This window comes from Conger conger, chromosome 12 (assembly GCF_963514075.1).
Source record: "Conger conger chromosome 12, fConCon1.1, whole genome shotgun sequence".
In the NCBI taxonomy this organism is placed as follows: Eukaryota; Metazoa; Chordata; class Actinopteri; order Anguilliformes; family Congridae; genus Conger; species Conger conger.
In genome coordinates this window covers 5,478,645-5,504,645 of record NC_083771.1, presented here as the reverse complement: position 1 = coordinate 5,504,645, position 26,001 = coordinate 5,478,645, and the positions used below count along the sequence as shown (strand labels likewise).

General features: G+C 45.5%; 3 protein-coding genes across 6 annotated transcripts in view; 1 reads left to right on the top strand and 2 right to left on the bottom strand.

Annotated features, from left to right (window-relative positions):
- Positions 1 to 424: 424 nt before the first annotated feature.
- On the top strand, positions 425 to 7,312 carry pmpca (peptidase, mitochondrial processing subunit alpha). The gene is made up of 13 exons (XM_061263148.1): positions 425 to 580; positions 1,099 to 1,301; positions 1,493 to 1,572; positions 1,687 to 1,769; positions 1,897 to 1,991; positions 2,088 to 2,188; positions 3,317 to 3,580; positions 3,980 to 4,072; positions 4,172 to 4,290; positions 4,397 to 4,487; positions 4,845 to 4,907; positions 4,997 to 5,141; positions 5,738 to 7,312. Exons 1-13 carry the CDS (start codon positions 534 to 536, stop codon positions 5,905 to 5,907), a joined length of 1,554 nt encoding a protein of 517 aa, XP_061119132.1. The 5' UTR covers positions 425 to 533; the 3' UTR covers positions 5,908 to 7,312.
- Positions 7,313 to 7,751: 439 nt separating this feature from the next.
- Positions 7,752 to 14,427, bottom strand: inpp5e (inositol polyphosphate-5-phosphatase E). The gene is made up of 10 exons (XM_061263147.1): positions 13,320 to 14,427; positions 12,553 to 12,676; positions 12,340 to 12,437; positions 11,969 to 12,093; positions 10,843 to 10,962; positions 10,235 to 10,342; positions 9,782 to 9,943; positions 9,407 to 9,522; positions 9,111 to 9,247; positions 7,752 to 8,906 (listed from the first exon to the last, which is right to left on the bottom strand). The coding sequence occupies exons 1-10, from the start codon at positions 13,889 to 13,891 to the stop codon at positions 8,774 to 8,776; spliced, it is 1,695 nt and encodes a 564-aa protein (XP_061119131.1). The 5' UTR covers positions 13,892 to 14,427; the 3' UTR covers positions 7,752 to 8,773.
- A 1,148-nt stretch (positions 14,428 to 15,575) lies between these two features.
- The window catches only part of sec16a (SEC16 homolog A, endoplasmic reticulum export factor), a 28,067-nt gene continuing 17,641 nt past the window's right edge, over positions 15,576 to 26,001 (bottom strand). For 2 of the 4 annotated variants that reach the window (XM_061262361.1, XM_061262362.1), the window contains exons 17-30: positions 25,715 to 25,828; positions 23,925 to 24,132; positions 23,241 to 23,752; positions 23,033 to 23,080; positions 22,593 to 22,763; positions 22,294 to 22,374; positions 21,932 to 21,988; positions 21,721 to 21,841; positions 21,136 to 21,270; positions 19,958 to 20,049; positions 19,774 to 19,833; positions 19,041 to 19,100; positions 17,846 to 17,923; positions 15,576 to 17,364 (exon numbers count right to left, since the gene is read on the bottom strand). In XM_061262361.1, coding sequence (XP_061118345.1) covers positions 17,296 to 17,364; positions 17,846 to 17,923; positions 19,041 to 19,100; positions 19,774 to 19,833; positions 19,958 to 20,049; positions 21,136 to 21,270; positions 21,721 to 21,841; positions 21,932 to 21,988; positions 22,294 to 22,374; positions 22,593 to 22,763; positions 23,033 to 23,080; positions 23,241 to 23,752; positions 23,925 to 24,132; positions 25,715 to 25,828 — 1,806 coding nt within the window. In that variant the 3' untranslated portion in view covers positions 15,576 to 17,295. The remainder of the gene's footprint in view (positions 17,365 to 17,845; positions 17,924 to 19,040; positions 19,101 to 19,773; positions 19,834 to 19,957; positions 20,050 to 21,135; positions 21,271 to 21,720; positions 21,842 to 21,931; positions 21,989 to 22,293; positions 22,375 to 22,592; positions 22,764 to 23,032; positions 23,081 to 23,240; positions 23,753 to 23,924; positions 24,133 to 25,714; positions 25,829 to 26,001) is intronic. The other 2 variants (XM_061262364.1, XM_061262363.1) reach the window with 2 other exon arrangements.

Genomic DNA, 26,001 nt, shown 5'->3' with positions numbered 1-26,001 from the left:
TAGAAATTGATGTATGTTAGCAGGCTTACTGTTCTGAGATTTAGCAAGATCCAGTAGCAGACATGATCAGGAGTGGCTAAATTCCAAATACCTCATGATTAGAAAAATAGTATTATTATTTGAAATAATGGCTGTTTTTATTTTTTCTCATTGCACCCAGGCATAACTCATGCCAGCAATTTTGAGCCTCATTCCATACAGCTTGCATATATTTAATTTTTTAATTAAAGATAACTTATCCACTACAACTTGAACTTGAGGATTGTTCAAATATTCCATGGATGTAAAGAGCAGTCCCTCTACGAACATGCTTACATCTTCAAGTAAGCCTACTCCACTACTACTTCCAACTTAAAGGACAACACGTTAAGTACATTTCTGAAAAAGCCTAAATCTTGGTCAAAGTCCGCCTCTTTTCGACAGTGTAGTGTACTAGGTATAAAGAAAATACCTAGTAGCGCTGCTTGCTATCGGTCTCTCGCCGCCTTTCTTTTACTCCTCCCGGACCCGGAAGCGGTCAATGGCAATTCAAGATGGCGACGCACATGGCGAGATTCAGGACTTGGAACCGAGCGCACAGGTAATATTTCAGATAAGGGTAAATGCCGACTGCGTCGAGTGGGGCCATAATACGATTTGGCACAGCTATCCAGACGCATGCCATTTACAGAGGCAACCGTTCTATATGCTTCCTGCGATTGAACAATTTATGTCTGCTAACGCAAGCTAACTACCTAGCTAAGAATGTCACGTTGAATAACAACAGCATGCAATGACAGGCAAGTTCACTACATTTTCGTACAGCTGACAACGGAATATATGGTAGTTTCAGTTGCCCGAAACGAATAGATATATGTATTTGTAGTAGAACAAAAATGTCTGTGTGAATTGTAATTTTACCATTTGGCTAACTGATGATACATTCTGTTGTCCTCCTGGTTGATGAGCTTTTAACCGCTAGCTATCTTAGGTAACTATGTGCGTATTAAGTGATATTCCAAGCCTTCTGACTAAGACTGGCTAGGAATACTTTAATTTTGGCATCACATAATTCCACATAAAATGCTTATCTAATTCTCTTTCCTTTTCTCAATGCAGTTTTGGCATTGTTGCGTATAGACGATACAGCAGTGGTGGCGGATACCCAAATATTTCATTGTCCACGCCATTACCTGCCATACCCAAGCCAGTGTTTGCATCTGTCGATGAACGTGAGAAATATGAAACGAAAGTGACCACCCTAGAAAATGGCCTCAAAGTTGCATCACAGAATAAGTTTGGTCAGTTCTGCACCGTTGGGGGTAAGCTCTGTTTTCTTTTAGTATTAAAAAGTTTTTAAGAATTGGTCTATACATTACTCTGGGGTTTGCTTAATTATATTTCAAGAAAAAAGTATATTTTGTTGTCACAAATCAGGACAAGATCTCTGTATTTTTATTGTTTATTTTTGTTTATGTATTTTTTTGTATATTGAGGCTTTGGTTCTCTTTAGTCTTAGTGAACTCTGGATCCCGGCACGAGACAAAATATCCTAGTGGAATTTCACATTTTCTAGAGAAACTAGCCTTTTCTGTAAGTATCTATTTTGTCTTATCCATATAGGTCTGAACTAGCCGACTGTTAACTGTCTGCTGCAAATAATAAAACATTTAACTGAGATAATGTTATAAGGGATATTTATTTTAGTCCACAGCCCAATATGGGAGCAAAGATGAAATTCTCCTGACCCTGGAGCAGCATGGGGGGATCTGTGACTGCCAGACATCAAGGTGTTCTTTTGTTCTGTCATTTTCAACTTCTGTGTTCTCTCTTGAGCATTTGAACGGGCTAGTTAACTGAGACTTCACCGTAATATTTGTATACATCAATCGTGTCTGCTGTTTTGTTGATTCGCAGGGACACAACGATGTATGCGGTTTCCGCGGAGGTGAAGGGTTTGGATACTGTGGTCGGCCTTCTCGCTGATGCGGTCCTGCAGCCCCGCCTGACTGGTCAGTATTTTGTCATGGTGACTGGCTGTCAGTCAGTTCTCCTGGTCTGTACTCTTTCGTCTGTGATGATGATGATGATGTTGGTTATTGATGCAGATGAGGAGATCGAGATGACGCGTATGGCTGTGCGCTTTGAGCTGGAAGACCTCAATATGAGACCGGACCCCGAGCCCCTGCTGACGGAAATGATCCACGGGGTAAGTGGCGCTTAAGCTGAGCCAAACCCCGTTTTCAATGACATTTGAGACCTTTCGCCCAATGTATGCTGGGATAGGCTATAGCCCCCCTGCGACCCTGTTCAGGATAAGCGGGTTAAGATAATGGGTGGATCGATTTTTGAGACCTTGCCCAAGTGCTGTTGAATACATGAGTACTGTTCAGAATTTAAAAAATTCCCCTAAATAATATACCTAAAATAATAGTGTAAAAAAAAAAAAGAAGAAAGTAGAATTAATTGGCAATTTTTACATTTATTTTTTGCATTAAACAATAATTTAAAATGCATTAAATGACATTTTTAGGGAAGAAATTGAGCAAAATGGTGTTATTTCTCTATTCATTTATTTAGCTTTATTAAAATATGGAATCTATTAAAATAAAAACTGGAACCTTTCTGTCTGAGCTGGGATTGTAGAACTGTTCATGAAAAGTTTATCACCTGCCCAATGCAGCATCTGCTTCAGGTGGCAAGAACGATGTTTATTTGGTCAGCATGCAGATTGAGACTGCGAGGAGGAAGCTCTGTAATGAAACCTCAGCCTCCCATGTGTGCGCAGGAATGCCCCCACTCAGCCGGATGCCAAGGGCTCACATGGCATTCCTGGCCAGGGCCGTCGGATGAGAACTGTCCAGTGTTGGAAGTGGAAATATGATATGAGCCCTACACATCTCAAACGGCCTGTTCTCAAACATGGGTCTGTGACATTTGGGATAGTCTCTTAGAAGAGGGGACATGCTCATCAACTGGCAGGGAGAGGGACAGGAGAGGCAGTTGACTGGTTCAGGCAAGGTTACTTTGTATGGGAGGTGCAGGTCAGAAAAACCTGATGTAAAATGTTGGATACTGCTTCAGCTATACTGAAGTTCATTCAATCAAGCTGGCTGATTAAATTATGTGTTGTGGGGCAGCCACGGGGCTACCTATTTACTATGTACTGTGTATACAGATCAATCACAGATTGACTGTACACCTGTGAGCTTCTAATCTAAACACATAGATTTATCTATGCACATTGACTTTTACAAAAGCCACATGTTATGAAGGCCGCCCTTGGCTACCCATGGACACTCTCGGCAGTTTGATGTCCCCATCTTGCCTTGTCCAGGCAGCGTATCGGGGGAACACGGTCGGGCTGCCCCGCTTCTGTCCAGCGACCAGCGTGGAGAAGATCGACCGGACCGTGCTGCACACGTACCTGAAGAGTTACTACACCCCAGAACGCATGGTGCTGGCTGGGGTGGGCATCGAGCACGAGCAGCTGGTGGCCAGCGCCCGGAAGCACCTGCTCGGGATGAAGCCTGTTTGGGGAGACAGCACGCCTGGCAGCGTCGACCTGTCCGTGGCAGCGTACACCGGTGGCATCGTCAAGGCAAGTGTTATGGCCTCCACCCATTCGCCTCACCCATTACCCATTACCCTCCACCTTCTCTTAGGCGCCTGAGACGTACCCGTTTATTTTATTGCATTTACCATTATCTGTTGTAGGCAAAAGCTATTGAGATATGCATGTGAGCAAGGAAAACATACAACCTTACACATGCTTGGTTTGGTTCAAACATTTTTTGGTTGAAAAAATTATTTTATTTTTATCTGATTTTTATTTTATTTATTTTTGGTAGGAAACGCATTATAAAATATCAAAATAAATCTGATGGTATTGGAAAATACTGCCATGAAATAGTTCTAGTAACCTAATTCAGCACAGGTTCTGTCCCTTGGTTTTAAGGGTAAAGTACTCTGTTGAAACCTTTGTTCCTTCTCTATGCAGATGGAGAAAGATATGTCTGATGTAAGTTTAGGCCCCACCCCCATCCCCGAACTTACCCACATCATGATTGGCTTGGAGAGCTGCTCTTTCCTGGTGAGTTCTATGCAGAGAGGTCGACAATTTACTCCAAACAAGCAGCCACGTTTTTCCTGCCCTAACACCTCACTTCCTGTGGAATATCTTATGTGACAGGAGGACGACTTCATTCCCTTTGCCGTCCTAAACATGCTGATGGGTGGTGGAGGGTCGTTCTCGGCTGGGGGCCCTGGGAAAGGAATGTTCACTCGCCTTTACCTCAATGTGCTGAACAGGTATGGCCCGGGTGTGCTGTGTGTGGAACAGCAGAGTGAAACGCAGTGCAACTGCTAGTATTGCTTTGAAACCTGTGTGTGTGTGAAGGTATTCTTTGCTTTCTAGGCATCACTGGATGTACAATGCCACGTCCTATCACCACAGCTATGAAGACAGTGGTCTGCTTTGCATCCATGCAAGTGCAGATCCCAGACAGGTAGGAGCTGGTACTCAGTGCCATAAAGTTACCTGACATTTACCTGTCTCCCAAGTGGGTTTTCTTCAGTGTCCAAATTTTAGGTTCAAATAAACTATATGGACATGGGTCAAATACATCATTGTTTTGGATTCAAATTATTTTCTTTGCTCGATTGATATTATGCAAATGAGCCAACCAGGAGGACCAATAGTTGGCACTTTTTGAGAGGATTTTATGGGTTCCAATATACCAGAGAATCTCTGTAGCATTTCAATCCAAAACAATTACGTGTTTGACCCAGGTCTGGTACATTGTGTTGCATTATAAAATGTAAATTATGATAGATTACTGAAGTGTGTTTGTCTTGTTTTCAAGGTGCGGGAAATGGTGGAGATCATTACGAGGGAGTTCATTCAGATGGGTGGGACGCTAGGAGAGGTGAGCGTGTGATGACAGTCCTCCGGTGCCGGGCTGAAGGTGAGCCCGGGTGGTGAATTGACGGGCGGGTCCTGTGCCTCTGTGTTCAGATGGAGCTGGAGCGGGCGAAGACCCAGCTCAAGTCCATGCTGATGATGAACCTGGAGTCTCGGCCAGTCATCTTCGAGGATGTGGGCCGGCAGGTGCTCGCCACGGGCAAGAGGAAGCTTCCGCATGAGCTGTGTCAACTGATCAGTGAGTGACTCAGTCAGAATGAATACATCTAATAATAAATCATAATTTGTTATTTATCTGATGCTTTTAACCAAAGCAACTTCCCGTTGATTAGACTAACCAGGGGACAATCCCCCTGGAGCAATGCAGGGTTAAGGATTTTGCTCAAGGCCCCAACAGCTGTGCGGATATTATCGTGGCCATGCTGGGGATTGAGCCACCAACCTTCCGGGTCCCAGTCATGTACCTTAGCCTCTATGCTACAGGCTGTCCTTTACTTGCTCTTAATCTGTCAGTTCATCAGTCTGTCTGGCTGTCACAAGCCCTGTTTCCCATTATAACTGATTCTTTTTCCGTTTCCCCATCTATAGCAGACACACTCCTACAGTATCTCCAAGATTAGAGTGTAGATAAAATTACTGTGCATAAGAGCATCTGCTAAATGGCAGTAATGTAGTACAAACATTGGTAGATGGCAGCAGCAAGCCATTACAAAAGTATGACTTTGAGAGGGGTTTATAACCTGGGTGACTAATGTACAAAAAAAATTGCCCAAAGCAGGTGGTTTCCTGCCATTTCTGAGACGGTTTTCCCTCGATTTCCCCAATCCGCTGCAGGCAACGTGACCGCCAGCGACATCAAGAGGGTGACCACGAAGATGCTGCGCAGCAAGCCGGCGGTGGCAGCGCTCGGGAATCTGGCTGAGCTGCCCTCCTACGAGCACATCCAGACCGCGCTCTCCAGCAAGGACGGCCGGCTGCCCCGCATGTACCGGCTCTTCCGATAGGCCTGGGGGGGGGAACGGACTGCCAGCCTCGCCGCTGGAAACTGAACCTTAATGCCGTTCTCGACAGAGAGGGTGTGAACTAATGGTGGAAGTGCGCCAAACTATTTAAAACCCACCAGGACAGGCTTAGGGAAAGTCTGTCTTAAAAATGCGAAGTTAACCATTCATACGGTTCACACAGATATATGTATAGTTCATAGGTCTAAATGGAAAGCAATGGACACAGACACGCCCGACTCCACAGATCGCTGACATGTCTTGGAACTACTGAACTACTGAGTTTGCATGCTTTTGGTTGTGAAATAGTATACATGTGAGCGAAGGTAGATACCGATTTTTGTGGAGGATTGTTTATGCTCAATAGTGGTTACACGTCTGTAGTTAAACTCATATTTGAAGGTTTGTGTACTCGGAACATGCTTAAGACAGTGGGGGCTGAAGGTCTATGGAATTCCTGTGAAGACAGTACCTGCAAATCCGTTTTGTGTATATGTAAAAAAACGGAAGCAGACAAAATCTTACAAGAACCTGCAGAACTTCTGGCAATTTATACTTTTTGTTAATGACATGTACTGTATTCCTTTTGATATAGCTTAATTCCATTCCCCCGTGTTTCCAAATTTGAACATCTGTGTAGTCACATTGTGAGCACCCAATTGTCGTCTACAAATCGTCCTGTGAATTAGCTTTTTGACAGTGCAGGGTGATTCCAAGGGAACTCACCCATAGTATCATTGAGAATTTCAAACTGGTTTTGACAAGGTAATCTGTTTGAAACAGTTGTCCATCCATTGGCAAAAACAGGCCTCTAAATCTCGACTACCTTTAGCAATGTTTATTTGAAGCTAATAAGTCCGTGGTGTCTAAAATGTAACATTTTTATTCATTGATTATAACATTTCTTCAAATGCCGTGCTGTCCATTTTCTAAAAAGCTCTGAAGACCTGACTTCAAAATCCAAGTCAAATTATGGAGAACCAAGAGCATTTTATTTGCTCAAATTTCAATGGTAGTTGGGTCAGTTAATTGGGTAAGATAATTTTGCATGGCATATCCCTGCATTTCAGTACGGAACGGCTTCCGTACATTTCATTGATTGACTGTACCCAACTGCACCACCGCTTTTCCATTATGATCGTGATTATCATGAGTACTCCCTGTGTAAAACGCACCAAAAGAACCCCCACCATCTTTTTCAGACTGTATACCAATCTAGAATTCTTTTTCGATCTGTGACAGTGATTAATAATTTTTGGTGACTGTACAACTGATTATTTCACCCTTATACTAAAATACTTGAAATGGCCACTGAGTGTTTTAGGATATTGGTTTTTACACAAGGCTATTTGTTTCTATTCAGTATTCATAAGTACAATGTAATTATTAAAAGTATATATATTTTAAATTGAGTGGCTTTTGATTGGCTGGCTGTGGCACAGATGCATAATTAATGTTTGAGGATCAGAATATCTGGTATATTGACAAAATTGAAACTGGTGCAGTAAGTTGTTAGTTTACTGCAGCATTATATATATTGACACTCCCGACTCATCTCTTCTGATTTTCATCAGAGCCTGAATCCCTTCCCAGAGTTCACGGAAAAAGAATCCAAAATAGTTTTCCTTTACGGACCCAAACACAGTGATGGAACAATAATCTAAAAATTAGCTCACCAAGTAGCAATTGAGCTGAAGGTAGGCACTATACATATTTCATAACCGGGTGGATGATTGACAGCTGATAGCTATGTTGTAATGTTTCCTAATTTCAAACATCGACTATCGCATAATGGATGCAAAAAGAATTTCTTAAAATCCAAGTGAAAGGTTTCACGCAGAGCCAAGTGTCAGTTACTCGGTTTATAAAACTAAAGGTTTTATTCATACTTTCAGATGTTACAATTCCATCTATAAAACATGTTTATGTGCACTGTACATGGGATATTGTGTTAACCTCAAAATACTCTGTAATGAAATTTTATGCAACCGTTAATCTTCATTTTGAAGGATGGAATAGTTGTCATTTCAAAGCAAAAGAAAAAGACAATCAAAATGCTTGTGCACACAAGTGAGGAATAGCAAATGCTGACATGTACTATTAACAGAACAAAGCCTCTATGTACATCAGTCAGCTTGCAGTGCAACTATGCCCAGAATTTTGGTTGTCATTTCAGCTGTTATCAGCAATACGTGTAAGTTGTTCAGTTTCTTCCTCCAATAAATAGGTCCCAAGTGAAGAATTAAAGAAGACAGTAATTTTACCTTTTTAGTGTTTACAGGACAAGTCAGCCGCTCCTACATATTCTCTGGTCGTTTTCCAAAGGCATTGATGTCAGCTGACTTTAATACACTTCCCTATGCTGCATCTCAGCTGAAGGCTATATTTTAAGGCAACCAAGAAACATGGTAATGGCTCATCTTCAATCAACACTCCTTGCTCAATTTGAAACTACACAAAGGCGCACCTGCTTAGATCAACGTCAACAGATCGTTAGTCTGGGCTCAGCGTCCAATGGCATTGCACAAGTAAAGCAGAGCTCGTCTGTTAACCTGTTTGAGTTAGGCCATGTAACGGAATGATCATACTGATGAAACCAAAATGGATAAAAAGCTCAAGGTTTCCCTTACACAGCCTATATATTCACCATAGGCTGGTTAAACAAAAGTAGAGCATATACATACTTTAGATTATTTGGTTAATGTGGAATAAGTCACTGGAAGCAGAACCGTGGAATCCTTGGATTTCTGTGGAATGGTGTATAAAAGTCATTCTGCTGAGTCTGCAGGCCTAGTGAAAAAGCCAAGACTTTTTCTTGCCCTTTCTTGTCTGTTGCGGTTCCTCAGAACTTGGGACTGGTGCCCGTGATTCAGGAGATGGAGCAGATGCTGCTGGTCTTCTGGGTCTTCATGGCCTCCTTCCACTTCAGCTCCCTGGTGATCCTCCTCCGGATGCCCTCCAGATACAGGTCTCTGTCGAACTGACCAGCCCCCAGTGGAATGCTGGAATACACGAAGGACTGGTCCAGTAAACCACCTCAACAAGCCGTCCCCCAGTACTCTACTCATGCAAATGCATGCATCTACAGGTTCCATTGGGACTCTACTGAATTATTATAAATCATGGACATTTTATTTACTACACAAAACTCAAACTGCTTTTAGTTTTGGGATTTATTAGAGCTAAAGGCCGCTTTTGTCACTCACTTGTCCCGTCCCGGTTGGAGTTTGACCTGGAATATACCAATTACAGGTCGGTGGTCCGATGTCTTGATGGAGGAGCAGGAGGTGTACTTAACCGTCTTGATGTCATCCCTCTGTCGGCTACGGTACAGTATCCGGTCCTGCAGAGAGAGAGAGATTGAGAGCGAAACCCAGTCAACAGAAGAGTCGGAAAGAAAATGCAGTCTACTAAAAAGTAGAAACAATTGAAGTAATAAGATAACTTAATTTGACTTCTCACTGATATTTAAAAAATTAAAAGGAATGGCCAGTGTCCTTACTGTGTATGAAGGAGTTCTCTGCTTGGACGTGCTATCGTATACGTCCGAGCCGATGTCAAATTTATACGTTGGAAGGAAGTGAATGGGTGCTTCCTGGAATCCTTTGAAGACAGAACCTGTTGAGGAGATTGCTTTAATAAGGCTTTATCTCTGCAAATTAGTTTCAGCCATTACATTTGATTAGTCCATCCAAAATTAACGGACGTCTTTGGACAAGGAACGTCCAGCCGAGGTTTTTCTTTACCATCTTTTCCAAAATACCCAAAGTAATAAGACAAGTCAAATTTTCTTTGAAGGTTTGAAGATAATGTAAGTCTAAAATGTAGTATGTGCAGTTAGAACTCTGTCCCATTGACAAACCACAGATGAACATACCATCTCCCATCTCCTTGGACAGCTGGTCGTACTGCAGTAGTGGGCTCATGTCTAACCCCAGGCGCTCCTTAATGATGGCCTCCACTGCTGCCCGCTCCTTACTCAGGCGGAAATTGAAGTCCCCGAACCAGAAGACCTCGTCAAATCGGGTCGTCACATCCGCTGAAATGGCACAGAAACGGACGGCCAAATGTCACGGAATTCCTGAAACTTCGAAATGAGTTTCCGAAACATGGGCAGCCTGTAGTGTAGCAGTTAAGGTACATGACTGGACCTGCAAGGTCGCTGGTCCGATCCCCGGTGTAGGTACGATAAAAAAATCTGCACTGCTGTTGGGTCCTTGAGCAAGGACCTCCAGGGGGATTGTCTCCTGCTTAGTCTCAACTGTAAGTGGCTTTGGATAAAAGCGTCAGCTAAATGTAATGTAGCGAGACAGCGGCTGTGGGTACTCACAGAGTACGGAGCGGTAAGGGTTGGTGTCTGGAATGACTTTGGGAAGAGTCAGTGCTTCAATTATCTTGTTGTAGTCAAGAATCCTTTCGTACACTTTACTATCCCCAGCTGTAACACAAAAAAACAGAGAGGGGTGTGATGAGGAAACCAACCCAGTCTCAGCACAGTCTTAAGCACACTCAAATCTTTCAATCAAAAACAGAAAAAATATTTGAATCCAAAACAATTACAGATTTCATGCAGGTCTGATCTCAACTGACTTAGGAGGCAATAAGTCCTCATCCAGGTTAAAGTCCATTACAAGTGTTGCTAGACCAGCAGAGGACATGACTGCTCTTAATTCTTGAATTACCTGAATCATATCTTGATCTGACATTTGTATGAGCACCGGCTACAGCTTCAACTGTATCCTAAATATTTTACTGTGCTCAAGTACAGGAATGAGCCAGTGTAGTTTATAGAGCTGTCAGAAATCTAAATGAGGGTAATTGGGTAATGGTAATTAGGGTAACTGGGTAATGGTAATTAGGGTAATTGGGGTAATTGGGTAATTAGTTCGAACAAAAAGCTGGCCCTTCAGGACCGGAGTTGTGCACCCTTAAACTCACAGGTGAAGTGGGAGGTGAGGAAGAGGAAGGACGAGCCGAAGAAGGTGAAGCTGACCCCCACAGCACCCTTGGTCTTAATCTGAGAGATGATGCGTGTCGTGACCGTAGCTTGTTCCACTTCTGCGGGAGGAAAACGTCATCAGCAGTCACGAACATTCATTTGCGATTGCACATCCTCACATATTCACGTCTACACGTGGTGTCCAGAAAGTGTCACCACCGGTGTGGGGTTCCCTGTTTTACTGGCCCTGCCGTATAGCCATATTCATATTCAACAGTTTGGGGAACCCATGGATCGTCTATACTGATCAGAGGGTCAGCGTTGTATTCTTATCATTCAAAGTTCCGTCACTGTGATTTGCCCTCATGGCTTGCGAACATCAAAGTGAACCTTTTCCTCAGTTTAGTCAATTCTTCATAACCATACAAACACGTCTTGAAGTATATATTCCAAAAGAATGTATAAAATTGTAATACTTGTGTATTTTTCCAACCACAATTTCACAATATCTGATGTCATCATGTACCAGTGGACATGCATGTCAATAAAATGTCTGAATTTTATCTTTCCCTTCCAATCAATCCCCTCAATCTGTTTAACTAACCATATTGCGGAAGCTAGTGCCGCTCTAACTGCAGTTTCAGCTGGTCTTTCAAGACAACATTCATAGTATATAAAGCAAAGCAAGGAACATCCTATAACCAACTGGAGCCACTTAAAATAAACAAGTACAAAGTACGGAGGAAAGCAGAAAAGGAAACCCACCTGAACAGAACAAAACCCCTTCTACAGTAAACCCACCTGAACAGAACCACATCAGTTCTACAGGAAACCCACCTGAACAGAACCACATCAGTTCTACAGGAAACCCACCTGAACAGAACCACATCAGTTCTACAGGGAACCCACCTGAACAGAACAAAACCCCTTCTACAGGAAACCCACCTGAACAGAACCACACCCCTTCTACAGGAAACACATCTGAACAGAACCAGATCGGTTCTGCAGGAAACCCACCTGAACAGAACCAGGTCAGTTCCACAGGAAGCCCACCCGAACAGAACCAGGTCGGTTCCACAGGAAACCCACCCGAACAGAACCAGATCAGTTCTACAGGAAACCCACCTGAACAGAACCAGATCAGATCCCTCCGAATGAAGACACTGAGGTACAGCACCCCATGAACAGCAGCATACAACATCACATAATATGGCCCCAGGGCTTCTTGCAGGCGTATATCCCATTCCCTCCTGTTTAGCGAAAGATCATAAGACAGACATACTTACCGGCGATTATTCAGTTCTTTTAAATGTTTTTACCCACCCCACCCCACCCCAGTAAGTGCTATACCGTAATGAGAAAAACATTAACTACTCTCGACAGTGCAAACATTTGAAGGTTTGACTGTAAGTCACTTTGGATAAAAGTGTCAGCTAAATAAGTTAACAATAATAATAATATTATTATTATTATTATTATTATTATTGTCTGTATACCTGTCAGCACAGCCCTCCTGGACTCCTATGATGTACATATCCTGAGCAACTTCAGTATCCATGGGGAGCAGAAGGTCATCCAGGTTGGTTGGAAGTTCCTGAAGACGACATATTATTGATGATTTCTCAAACTCAAAGCACAGCATAAGATGTGATGAGGAAACTGTAGGTCTATCTGATTATGTGAACAATTACAGGATGCTTCTGACGCACCTTCGCTCCTTGCATGTTCCACGTGACGATATAGACTCCGACTCGTCTTTCAGGGAAGTATCGGTCGAGCTCGCCCGCCCCAAGCAATGCACCGTGGCCCAGGACACTGCCCTCCAGGAAGCTTCTGCACCACCGAACCACCAGGGGGAGACAGAGATAGCAATGGGAATATTTAGCACATGCCGAGAATCAAGCGGAAAATGTGTCTGCTCATTCACCGATTCTACTCTCAGAATCTCTATTTTCCGCAGCGCTCTTCCCTCTGACTGCCTAATCTTACCCTCCTCACTGCCCCTGTCTCCTTCCATCTGCAGTGTCAGGAACATGGTAGACAACAAAACACCTGTTGCCTGGGTAATACAGTTCAGATTGCTATTGATATGCAGGGTCTACAGAACAAAGTCTTTTTCTGCACAATCCTCATCATTTCAAGTAGGTTCCCTTGATATAATTATTTATACATTCTCAATTTGGAGTACAGTGCCTAGCTAAGCGATAGTGTACATTTGCAATGAGAGTACTTCTTTCAAGAAAAGAAAGTAACTTTTTTGAAACCTTTAAAGGCTAAGACAGGGTCAATCCTTTAGTCCACAGATACACCAGATAATTCCTTAATTGTGAGTTCTGAGAACTTCAGTAAATTGTTTAAAAACACACACTGGTAGGTCAGAACTGCCACAAACAGCTTGCGTGCTAAACAGGAAGTTGAGGCTGGAGCCAGTTTGGCACCAGCAACATCACAGCAGAGAACAGAAGTGAGCACTCACCTGTTCCTTGCATCTTTTGGTCGAATAGGGTTGAGCACACTGAAGGAGGACTTCATGGAGTTGAGGGAGGTGTTGTCAGACACCATGGTCTCTGAAAGCGGGCAGTCGCAGTGGTTCCTATGCAGGCGCTCCAAACCCCCTCTGGCCACTACATCATAATCCTCACAATCCCCATCAATCTCATTAGCTGTCCTTAAAGACGTGGAAGCGGGACAGGGCTCCACAGCAGGAGACGGACACGGCGGACTGTCGATATCAGAGCTCTTCTTCTCGGTCCCAGACGGGCCGACCTCCTGCTCCCTGGGGCTGTCACAGAGACGACCGTCCACAGCGCTGTGTTCGTTCTCGAGAGAGGCAGTGCTACTGAAGACAGGCCGGGCCATTCCGTCATTCTGGAGGGAGTCTGTGGAGGACCCGGTGCCGGTATGCTCAGTCAGACTCTCCTGGCTGGCCTTATTATTCCTCCTCCTCTGTCTAGCAGAGCAGACCGCTTGATCCTTAATTTGGGTAGGCTGTTTGGGTAAGACGGGGTGCTCCGCTGAAGATGGACTTGCATTCCTGACTTCATCCATCTATTCAGTAGATAATCTCAGGGTGTCACTACACAACGGTGTGTACTCCTCTGCATCTCTGAAAGTCTGCTCCACCATCAGCCCACCAGGAGACTCCTTGACTCGCATTCCTTAGGACCTCTCGTTGTTCACCAGGTTCATCGTCTCATCTCCAGTTTGAAGACTTTCACTTTCACGCAGAAACAGACCACACAACAGCTTTGGCTAGTAGCGAGACGTACTCGGTTGCATTTGTACACAATGAAGCTAATTTACATAGCGACACGTCCAGGAACTTAGTTATCGCCCAGCTTGATTGCTAGCTAACGTTAGTTAATTGAACTGCTAGCGTTGTTGTATGAATTGCCAAAAAAGCATACATCTTTAATTATATCACAAATGCAACACTGGTGAAGTTACCGGAACCGTGGCTAATGACAATGTTTAGTTAGCTAACGAAGTTATCTTTACTTAGCTAGAGCCGACTAGACTAGGCTAGCTATGGCAACAAAAATAAATAACGCTACCTAGCTAGTGTCAACTGATCAGTAAGGAAAAAAAATCTGCATCGTTATTTGACTGTTAGTGTTAGCTTCAACTTTTAAGAGAAGCATCGGTTGCGCGAAGTAGGTTTTTATTTACGGGCTCTACCACTGTCAGTTGAGGCAGCATCCATTGTGATAGCAAGCAAGGAAAGCACATAGCCTAGTACCACTATTACTAGCCAGCTAATAGTTAAACAAGTTAGCTTACCTTGTTTGGTGTTCGAAAAATTCATTGTTCGAGGCGCTGTGTTGCACAGTGAATGTACATTCACCGAAATCCACACATCATGGATAGGCTAAAATACGTAAAGAGGCGATTATATATGGTTCATGACGAGTAAACGTTATCTTTGAATATTCACAGCAAGTTACCATAAGAGACCACTTCCTTGGCAACGCGGCGCATGGTTTCAGATGATTTAACCTGGAAGAATTAGCCTGACTTCAAAACACATTCTGCGCAACAGCGCCCTCGTCCCAAAAATCGAAGAAATGCATGTTAAGTGGATTCACACAGGCACGTCACTTTGCACTGCATTATTGAAGCAGAGAACCCAGTCTCAAATTTCCAGACAGGCAGTTCTAAATCATAAGCCGGCTTAGTGCATTCTGGTTTTGTTGTCATTTCTTTCAATGGATGTGTATAATGTAGGTGTATCAGAGAATCAGGGTTTATATGCATTTTTAAACACATAAACACATTTTTAGACACCCAAAACGGTTTTTTTCTTTTCCTCCCAGTGGTGTTTTACTGCCTTAACTTTTAACCTGCCTATTGTCAAGGCCCCTGGCATTTCCTACCATATGTGTGTTTATACATACTGTATGTTTTAGTTGATCTTTTAAAACAGTTTTCTCCTTTTAAATGCAAAATAACTAGTTTATTATTTGCTTTAATTTAAATACTTGAAAAAATAAACATTTTACTGCATGTTTTGCATGAACGGGGCTATCCAAATATTTTATGTTACTTTGAAAATGATTTCACAGTGGCATTTTGTCCAAATGAAACTGAACTGAGAATATGGCTTGATAAATTTTATTAACAGTCCAAAATGTTGGATATGCTTAAAAATCTGTTTGTACAAGTCCAGGACAATCAATAAGCTGTAAGAGAGGAATGGAGAGTGCAATCACAAAGGTTACACAGATACACAGCATACTTTCAAAGTGCTCAAGAGCGCAAAAATATTTTTATTATCATTTTTAAGTTTTGCTTCTGTTGTCAAGAATTTTACAATGTCAATTCTAAACACTTAGGAAAATCAAGAGCTTCCTTCAAATGAAGGAAACCATTTGAATTAAAAGTATTCAGCAGTCTACATGGAAACTCAGCTTCAGAAACTGTATTGAAGCAAAGGATTCTGGATACATTACAGATGACATTGGGGGGAGGGGGGTTAATCACAACAGTTAGCCAAAGGATAAAACATTGCAGGAGACCGGGAATTGCGCAGATAATCTCCTCTCACTTGACATACTTCCATGATAGTTCCATACACTGAAGCGTTTGATACAAATGATCAAGGTGTAAATGTAGAGATTAACTGCATTCAAGGTTAACTCAGAAATATTAGTCGCTTTGCACACTTGACTACAGGTCATAAATACAATCTGAATCAGATATACAAATATTTGGATAGATTTATGACAATTAAAAATGGTGTTCAGTCCTGAACCCTGCTGTGAAAATGGTACTCTTTCACCCTTCCTGTAAGATCTGCCGTTTCTCTGGGACTTTAGAATGGTCACAGTTGAGCGTCATTAAGACCATGGCTAATAATGGGCAAGCAAGTTCAATAAATATTCCAAATGAACAACAATTCAACACTTGTAAAAGGTTAACTTCAAGGCTTCTGCATTATAGGAGCCTTGGGTTATGATTTGCGTATGGTAACTGAACTATGCTTTCCACCCTCAAGTAAATGTCTAATTTAAGCAGGGGGGCAACGGGGGGGGGGGGGGGGGGGGGAAGGGGGATGAATGATATTGCACTTAAAAATTCACACAATTCCGTGCTCTGACAGACCAGTCCCACCTCAGCAGCACGTTCAGGGACACCAGAGAAGCTACACGAGTACGGAGGAATAAAAACAATCAGAGAGCGGGGGGGAAAGGGGGGTCGCAGGCCACTCAGTGGCACTGAACTGAAAGTTCACCTACACTTAAACTTAAAGGAAATCACTAAAAAAAAAAAAAAAAAAGAAAGAAAGAAAAGAAACTCAAAACTTTTCTGCCTTGTGATGAAATGGTCAAGGATCCAATGGAACTTGCGGTTCTGATCGGCGTTCGGCAGACTGTCAGGAGAGTGACACGCCTGGCAGCACAGAGTAAGCCATCCTTAAACCCGCCCTCACAAAAGAAACGTCATACAGGCCTTCTGCACCCTAAGATAAGGTTCTGCACTGAATAACCAAACTCCAGGTGCCAACATGTCAACATTTTACAAGGTGGTAAGGTTGGTCAACATCGCGGTCTGTTGACTCCAGGTTTCCCGCGTCATCATCAAGCACTGATGAAGTGCCCTGACGTGCTTCAGAGATGAAGCTCACTGGAGGGCCTGGATCACATGGTGCATACGATCACAGAGGGCCTCTGAAGCTAGGGGGATACCAAAGTAGGCCAACCGCACATCTGCACCTGTGTGCATTCCAGGGGGACGAAAGAAAGAACCTGAAGAGATTAAGACTGAAATGAAATCTGAATTTGATAAAAGCCGTCTTCACACAAAACGGCAGTAGCATATGAAGCGGGTATGGAATCGAAGCTAATGAGTGTGCTTTTTATTCAGACGTCCAAGGGGGGGGGGGCAGTGAGTGTCACAGAGCCTGACAGTCAGCTGCAGAACCAGGCCACCTCTTCAGCCGGTCCTGGCAGAGTCTACTTCATCGCGGGGTACTTCCTCTGACCGAACCGACCCGGTCGGCCTCCTCCCGACGGGGCGCTGGGCTAGAAGACCCAAAAATAAAGCACATTAGTGCAGCGTCATAGCCATGATATGAAAGCAATGGCACGGTCAACAGAATTGTGTGGCAACTCAGCTGATTAACCCCTTTCCAAATCACCCGCTGTTTTAAAGGACCCTTACAGCACACTTAAATTAACGTCAAACACTTACATTAAAGTTTAACCCTTTCAGTCCCGAGTGACCTGATACCTTTTCAACCAATGGAAATGACTGCCATACTATTGTTTTGAGCCCCTTTAAAACAATATTAAACTCTAAACATTATATATTTTCTCAACCAAAGCCAAAACCCCTTGGGATCTTGGGCTTGGGGCTGAAAGGGTCCAAGGAAGATCACTTCATCACGAGATGGGCAAAAAATGGGCAATTCTGTAATAACCAATATAAATGTAGCCTATGTAACTTTACTCGGAAGCCAAACCCACGTTGCTGATGAAATCACGTCAGGACGGGATGTCTCACCTGTGCAAACTGGGAGGGGTTGTAGAAAGTCACACCTCCAGCGGGTGGGCCTCCCTGGGGAGGGGGCTGGGCCTGAGCCTGCAGGAGACACTCATTAGTCCTGACGGCCCACGGCCAGGTACCCCTTTATTCCATGGGTCTGGAGGCCGCCTTTTTCATTTGACATATTGACAAAATGAAAACCACTCTGTGTGTGGAAAAACACCTTGGCTTCCATCTGAACAGAGGTATCAGGTTTGAATTCTTAGCCCCCCCCCCCCCGCTCTCCGACCTTTGACCTCTGACTCATGGAGTAAAGAAGGGATGACATCAGCACCGCGGTCGAGCGTACCCAGCGGGTGGCGCAGGGCTCGGCTCGCGGATCCCCCAACAGAAAGGCCGTGTGACCTCAACCAGGCCCTCCCACCCAGTTCCACCGTGGCATGAGGCGTGGGCATGTGGTGGATGATGGACACGTCCACTGATGTTAATAACAAGCATGCAGAGCGTGAGGGGTTATATGTAGGCATGGCATGCACATGTGGCCATCAGGAGTGACAGACAGGGGCAGTGACAGCTCTGCCTCCAGCAATGCTAAATTAATGAGGTTATCCCTGTACCTGACATCTGGTACTCTTCATTGGATCCTTTCTGACCTGGGTCAAATACGTTCATTGTTTTGGATTCAAATACTTTGCTGTGCTCGACTGATCTTGCCTGGTGCAATTGAGCCAACCAAGATGACCAGAAAGGTCCTCTTCTGAGAGTACTTCATCGGTTCCAATACACCAGACAAGCTCAGTAAAGCGTTGGAAAGAATCACACGTTTGACCCCGATCTGGACTGTTTACAGGTTTCGTCAAGGTGCCACGACTTGCTCATCAGATCAGAAATAGGAGGCTATACATTTTCACTGCGAGCCAGCTCTCAGGAAACTCATCGACTCAACCCACTCTGTGACGTGACCTCACAGACGGACAGCGCCCCCGAGCACTGATCGCCGAGAGCTGAAATGCGGCCGCTTCAGCTGAACCCAGATCAGTGCCGGGAGGCGCAGTCCGTACTGCGGTGTGGCAGAGCGCAGGCGAGGCCGGCCGAGGACACGCCGTGCTAGAGGCAGAGGGAGCAGACGTGTGCGGTGTGGCGTGTGTGCGGGGGGGGGGGCGTGACACGGCATGGCGGATGGGTAGGGCTACAGAAGCCCAGCCGGATGTACCTGGTTTAAATGCTGACTCACTTCACGTGATAAAGAACTCATTGAGCTAGAGCGTGAGAGCTAAAAACAGCAGGAATAAATGAACAAACAAACGAAAAAAAAACAAAAAAACACCACAAACCAAAATTAATACATGCAAGTCTCGGGCCCCAAGCTTCCGCTCTGAGACAGGCTTTTCATGAGGGCAAAAAAAAAATGTGCAGATTCAGGAGGTTTTAAGTGCCTGGAGCAGAGAGGGATATAAACCGTTTCTCATCAGAAATGACAAGGCAATTGGCAACTGAAATCAAATAAAGAAACTCGAGCCAGCAAGTCACTGTTTTACCTGTCCAGGCACTTAAAATGAGTAATTACACCCCCAGTAATTAATTGAAATTTGATTGCTTCAAGTCAAAAGGTACACACACATTCTCTCAAAGTCTCTCAGTCACACAAACGCACACGCACACAAGCAGCATGGCCCTCATTAACAGCCCAGCTAATTCGGTCGATACCACTGGCCCCACTTGCTTATTGCAGATTGAGCATGGTTATATACTTCTGCTGCATGTTAATGGATTGCCAAGGATTAAGAGCAGCTACTTGCACACAAGACCCCAGGGGATGTAGCCTGGATGACTGGATGCTCAGAGAATTTGACTCCATGTTGCAATGGGGCATGGCATAGGATGGTCGGATGACAGCCCCCTCAAACAAAGACTTCTTCTCTAGAAAAAGGTCAGAAGTGTCTCACCTCCCCCTCCATCGCTGCTGCTCCCTCTGAGCCAGGAGGGAGCAGTGTTGGGTTGAACATCTGGAACATCAGAATTTCAACATGTGAATCACACAAAAAAAACAACGTCAAAACCAATTTAAAATTCATCCACACCAATACACCTGACATTAAACACAGAATGTTACTATAGGTTGGGTCTCACCTGGGGTGCGGCACTTGGGACGGGCTGGTCCTGCTCTGGGTTACCGCTGGTCTCTGGAACGCTCCCCTCCATGGGCTGCTGCTCCTCTGGTGCTGCAGTCAGAAAAGAGGCCTCCTTCACCACAACCCTAGTGCTCTCTCACTCACCAATACACCCTTACACTCAACCCTAGTGCTCTCTCACTCACCAATACACCCTTACACTCAACCCTAGTGCTCTCTCACTCACCAATACACCCTTACACTCAACCCTAGTGCTCTCTCACTCACCAATACACCCTTACACTCAACCCTAGTGCTCTCTCACTCACCAATACACCCTTACACTCAACCCTAGTGCTCTCTCACTCACCAATACACCCTTACACTCAACCCCAGTGCTCTCTCACTCACCAATACACCCTTCACCACAACCCTAGTGCTCTCTCACTCACCAATACACCCTTCACCACAACCCTAGTGCTCTCTCACTCACCAATACACCCTTCACCACAACCCTAGTGCTCTCTCACTCACCAATACACCCTTACATTGAACCCTAGTGCTCTCTCACTCACCAATACACCCTTCACCACAACCCTAGTGCTCTCTCACTCACCAATACACCCTTCACCACAACCCTAGTGCTCTCTCACTCACCAATACACCCTTACACTCAACCCCAGTGATCTCACTCACCACTACACCCTTACACTCAACCCTAGTGCTCTCTCACTCACCAATACACCCTTACACTCAACCCTAGTGCTCTCTCACTCACCAATACACCCTTCACCACAACCCTAGTGCTCTCTCACTCACCAATACACCCTTCACCACAACCCTAGTGCTCTCTCACTCACCAATACACCCTTCACCACAACCCTAGTGCTCTCTCACTCACCAATACACCCTTACACTCAACCCCAGTGATCTCACTCACCAATACACCCTTACACTCAACCCTAGTGCTCTCTCACTCACCAATATACCCTTACACTCAACCCTAGTGCTCTCTCACTCACCAATACACCCTTACACTCAACCCCAGTGATCTCTCACTCACCAATACACCCTTACACTCAACCCCAGTGATCCCACACGCTCCCTTATGCTCAACACTTGCTTTAGCTTCTTCCAAAAAAAAAAAACCCGAGATAATCTGAACACAAATCAGAGAGAAAGCAGAAAGCGTGGGACCTGCTCCGGGCACGAAGAGGTTGGTGGGCATGGGCATGGGCGCCAGGGGGGCGAAGAGATCCGCCGGGGCGGGGGCCAAACCGGCGGGCCTGGTCCCGCCCGGGTTCATCACGTCCACATACCGGGCCTTGGTGCCTGTGGAGAGACGCTCTCAGGCGTGAGCCGGGGAAACGGCAGCAGAACCACCAACAGGAGCAGCATCACCCCCCAGGGACTGCAGCCATGCCGGTGGTACAGGCTGGCACTAATCAGTACTACTGCCGCATACTCAGCATATGGGGAAAAACCATCAGAAGACTACCCATTGCTGCGACTTGGAAGTGTTCACGCATCGTACGCTCAAAATGGTGTCTAAAATAAATGTTAAACGGTGTGGAAATATTAAGCAAATAAAACAATACTATAATTTAGCTAACTCCTAAGGCTGGCAAGTTCATAGTCCTGGAACCAATTTTCCTGCTGCTGTTACACAGTTCTGGGTTTTCACTGCCAGGTTGGAGATATCGGAGTCACGTTTCCTACACAGTCCGTAGAAGGCAACTCCCTTATGACGTGAATGCAGCGCCAGCCGTCTCCACACCTCACCTGCTTTCCGAGAGAAGATGTTCACGGGGGGTCCCCCAGTGGGGGGCCCGCCTGGCCCTCCCGGCCCCATCTGAGGACCCATTTTTGGGAAGCTTGAAGGCGGCGGTGGAGGAGGCTTGCTCTGTGGGGGAAATGAACACACCTCAGCTCACGACTGTAGGCACACCCCCTCACACGCACATGCCATCCGGCCTGATGAGTAAGTCATTACCTCCTCTTCCGGTTCATCCAGGTTCACCCATCTCTGTTTCTTCTCATCCCAAACAATCTGATGATGCAAAAAAGAAAATATATATTTCTACTAGAATCATATCAAGTTGAACAATTTCTTTAGTTTTCGAAACCATGGCTGTGTTCGAAACCGCATGCTACATTTCAATGAAAATCAGCCTGAAATTTAGTATGAGTAGTATGCTAGCAAGCGCTTTTTAACATAGCTCATCATTTGTAACATTTACAGGAAGTAACCCTGAAATGGTTAATGACAGGAAGTGAATGGACAGATTTCAAAGCACTTCACTTCAGCCCAGTTTCCAGAGGAATCCTTTAAATGAAGACCACAGAGCCCCTCACCGATTTATTCTTGTCATCAGGCAAGTGAGCCTCATTCTTCCCCTTGCGATAAAGCCAGTTCAACCAGCCACCTCCACCACCCTGAGAGGGACACAGACTCAGTACCGATTTAACTATTTTCTCAACACAAAAAAATGTCTTTCATGAATGCGTTCATTAAAAACTCAATTTGGGAAACTTCTCTGAACTGTTTTTAAATGTTGCATTTTAACTTGCATAAATGTACAATAATATATTACTAGTTAAAAACGTAAAAAAGTACAGTACATGGGTACTTCTGCGTGGTCATGATCACCCACCTTTTTGGGAGAGTCCTTCTTTAGCTTTTTGGGCTCCTCCCTGTGGGGAGGCTGCTCGGGTATGGGTGGGGGAGGGGGCGAGGTCTGCTTGGCTGCCGAATTGCTCCGCTCCCGTCCCATGGAGTGGGTGGAGGATTCGGATGTGGTGCGGGAGCGCCGTCCTGGAGGTTGCTGGGGACAGAGGGCAAGCGAGAGGACGTGAACTCAGGAGACGCGTCAGAGCAGCCCAGAAGGACCGTGACATTCCCCGGAAAACCGCAGAGGATACAGGAAGAGCAATGGCAGAGGAGGAACTGTGGTGTGTCAGGAGTGACGGGAGAGGAGAAGTCAAAGACATGCGTGGTGAGAATGAGGAGGAAACGCTGGATGAATGGAAAAATGGAGGGAAGGACACAAGCTGGCAGAGAGAGAGAGCAGAACGTCCGGAGGCTGGACTGTACCATGTGTGCCGAGGACTGTGAAGTGGTTCTGGACCTCCTTCCCGGGGCCTGGTCAGACACAACCAAACCCAGACCAGCAGTTAACTTGACCATGCAAAAACACAGCACTGCCCTCTCTGTCTCTCAAAAGACAAAACCGTTCAGGAGGCAGTGGTAAGAGAAAAGAAGGTGTCAGTTGGGCCCCAATACTGACCCGTGGGGAACTCACCGTGTGTACCATCTGGTCATAGAAGTCCATCTGCTGGGGAAAGGAGCTTCGGGAGGGGGAGGAGGGCTGGGAGCTCGGGTGTGGGAACTGGTGCTCAAGGGGCGCAGGGTGAGGCTGTGTGGGGCTGTTCTGGGAGGACATCTGGGGGGACATCTGTGGTGGCATTGGGGGTCCTGGGTACATCTCTGGCTGTTCGGGGTGGTAGGGTGGGGCAAAGCTTTGCCCTGGAGGGGGGAAGTTTTGCCCTTGAGGAGGGAAGTTTTGCCCTTGAGGAGGGAAGTTCTGCCCTTGAGGAGGGAAGTTCTGCCCTTGAGGAGGGGGGTAGTTTTGTCCTGGAGGGGGGTAGTTTTGTCCTGGAGGGGGGAACCCGGGTACCTGGCTCTCTGGGACTGGCAGAGGGCCAGGGCCCATGCCGAGCTGAGTGGGTGGTACTGGGTAGAAGGAGACTCCATCGGTGGGGGGCAGAACCTGGGGCATGGAGGGCATCCCGTCCTCCAGAATGGTGGCGGGTGCTGAGAGAGAGGGACCAGGCATGGTTACTTTCATATCCACCCACACATATACAATCATGCACAAGGACTTCACTGAGATTCTCTCACACACACAAACACACACCAGACTGACACCAGACACCAGACACACCACGCACACCACGCACACCACGCACACCACACTGCTGAGTACCTGGGGGCATGAGCTGAACCCCGGCCGTAGGCGGCCCTGGGTTCGGCATTAGGGAGGACATTAAGGGGTTATCTGGGGAAGGGCCTGGCATGTCCTGGGGCATCCCCATTGGGTCTGGGGGGCTGGGCTGGTCAAACTCGGAGCTGGGGGTACTGCAGGCATACTGCTGGGGCGTGGCCCTGTCCGCATTGTAGGATATAACCCCATCCTGTAGGGGACAGAAGAGACCAGCACAGGATGCTTAATAACACTGAACATCCAATGCTGAGACGCACTATAGCAGGGGTGCACAACAAGGGCCGATCTGTTCCAATTTCTGCTCTTAATTATTTCACTGACTCAATCATATCTTATCTGACATATGTATGAGTACCGGCTACAGCTGCAGAATGCAGTGTATCCTAATGACTGCAATGTGCTCAAGTACAGGTTTGAACCAGGGTAATTTATAGAGCTGCCAGCAAATTAAAAACAAAATAATATTCTGCATACGTGTAATTAAATACCAAGCTAAGAACTAGAACGCACACACATTTATGAGTATTATTATGTGTGGTGGTAAGGGTGCGGAAAACCGTGATCGTGGTCAATATACCAGCAATGGTTTATTGTCAAAATGTAATTCTAGAAATAAAATCACAAACTGTATGCATGACCAATAGCAGTTATCCACATTTGCACACTTAAGTCCAGAGCTGCTGCACTGCTGAGAATAGAAGAAACCCGACCTGTTGGGCCACAGTGCACTCGGAGATTAACCAGAGATTAACACAGGTCAAAGTGTACACAGGTCAAAGTGCACACAGGGGTCAAAGTGCACACAGGGGTCAGACTCCCGCATGACGGCAAAGGCACCTGCTCCTGACAGCTAAAGTTACATCTCGCATAAAATAAACAGAATTCCTAAGTTAAAATAATAGAATATGCTCTATTGCAGACCACTAACATATCACTGAGTAACTACAGACAACACGATGAAGGCACACGTCATAAAACCTGTAATGTGTGAAGGCAAAATAAGACTTCGGACCAAGAAGCAGAGCACCCAGCACTTTGTGTCTGCATCCATGGTTTCATACGGTTAGTAACAAATTATGTATTTTTTAATGAATTATTGTCTGTGGAATAATTCAGTCAAAACAAACTTTGATATCACACTTCAAAGTTCAACATCATGTGATGACTGACACACATATACTCAGTGAGAACTGGATTAGGTATTTATTAGACTTATCTGCTGTTGTTGCCTATCCAATTCGATGTTTGACAAGTTGTGTGTTCAGAGAAGCTCTTACTGTCGTAATGTGTGGTTATTTGCGTTACTGTCACCTTCCTGTCAGCTTCGACCCGTCTGGCCCTTCTCCACTGACCGCTCACATTAATAACACGTTTCTGCCTGCAGAACTGCTGCTCACTGGATCTTTTGTTTTCCACAACATTCTCTGCAAACACTAGAGCAGCAGTTTCTGAGATACTCAAACCACCCATGCCTGGCACCAACAATCATTCCACAGTCTAAGTCACTTAGATCACATTTCTTCCCAATTCTGAAAAACAGCCGAACCTCTTGACCACATCTGCATGCTTTTATGCATTTAGCTGCTGCCACATGATTGGCAGATGAAACATTTGCATTAACAAGCTGGTGTACAGGTCCACATAATAAAGTGATGATGGAGCGTGTGTGTTCAGTCCTGTGCCTGTAACGAGCTGTGAGTTGGTACAGACGTGCGGAGGTGCCGCGGCCCACACGAGCAGCCCTGGGCGCTCTGCAGCTCACACTCACTCACCTTGATCTGTCCGTCCAGCTGCCGCAGGTGCGTCAGCCAGTCAGGCTCCACGAACAGCTCCTGCTCCGGCTTCTCCTTCAGCTGAGGGTCGAAGAAGCGCAGCTTCACCACCATCTGCAAGCCACACCGCAGGGTTACGACACAGACGAGGAGGTTTACCCTCTAACAACAAACTGCACTAACGGAGGATGTTTGAGTGTGTGTGTGTGTATGTACAGACCTGTATAAGCTGGCTGAAGAACACAGGAGAGTGGTAGGAGGGCAGTGTGTTTGTGTGTGTGTGTGCG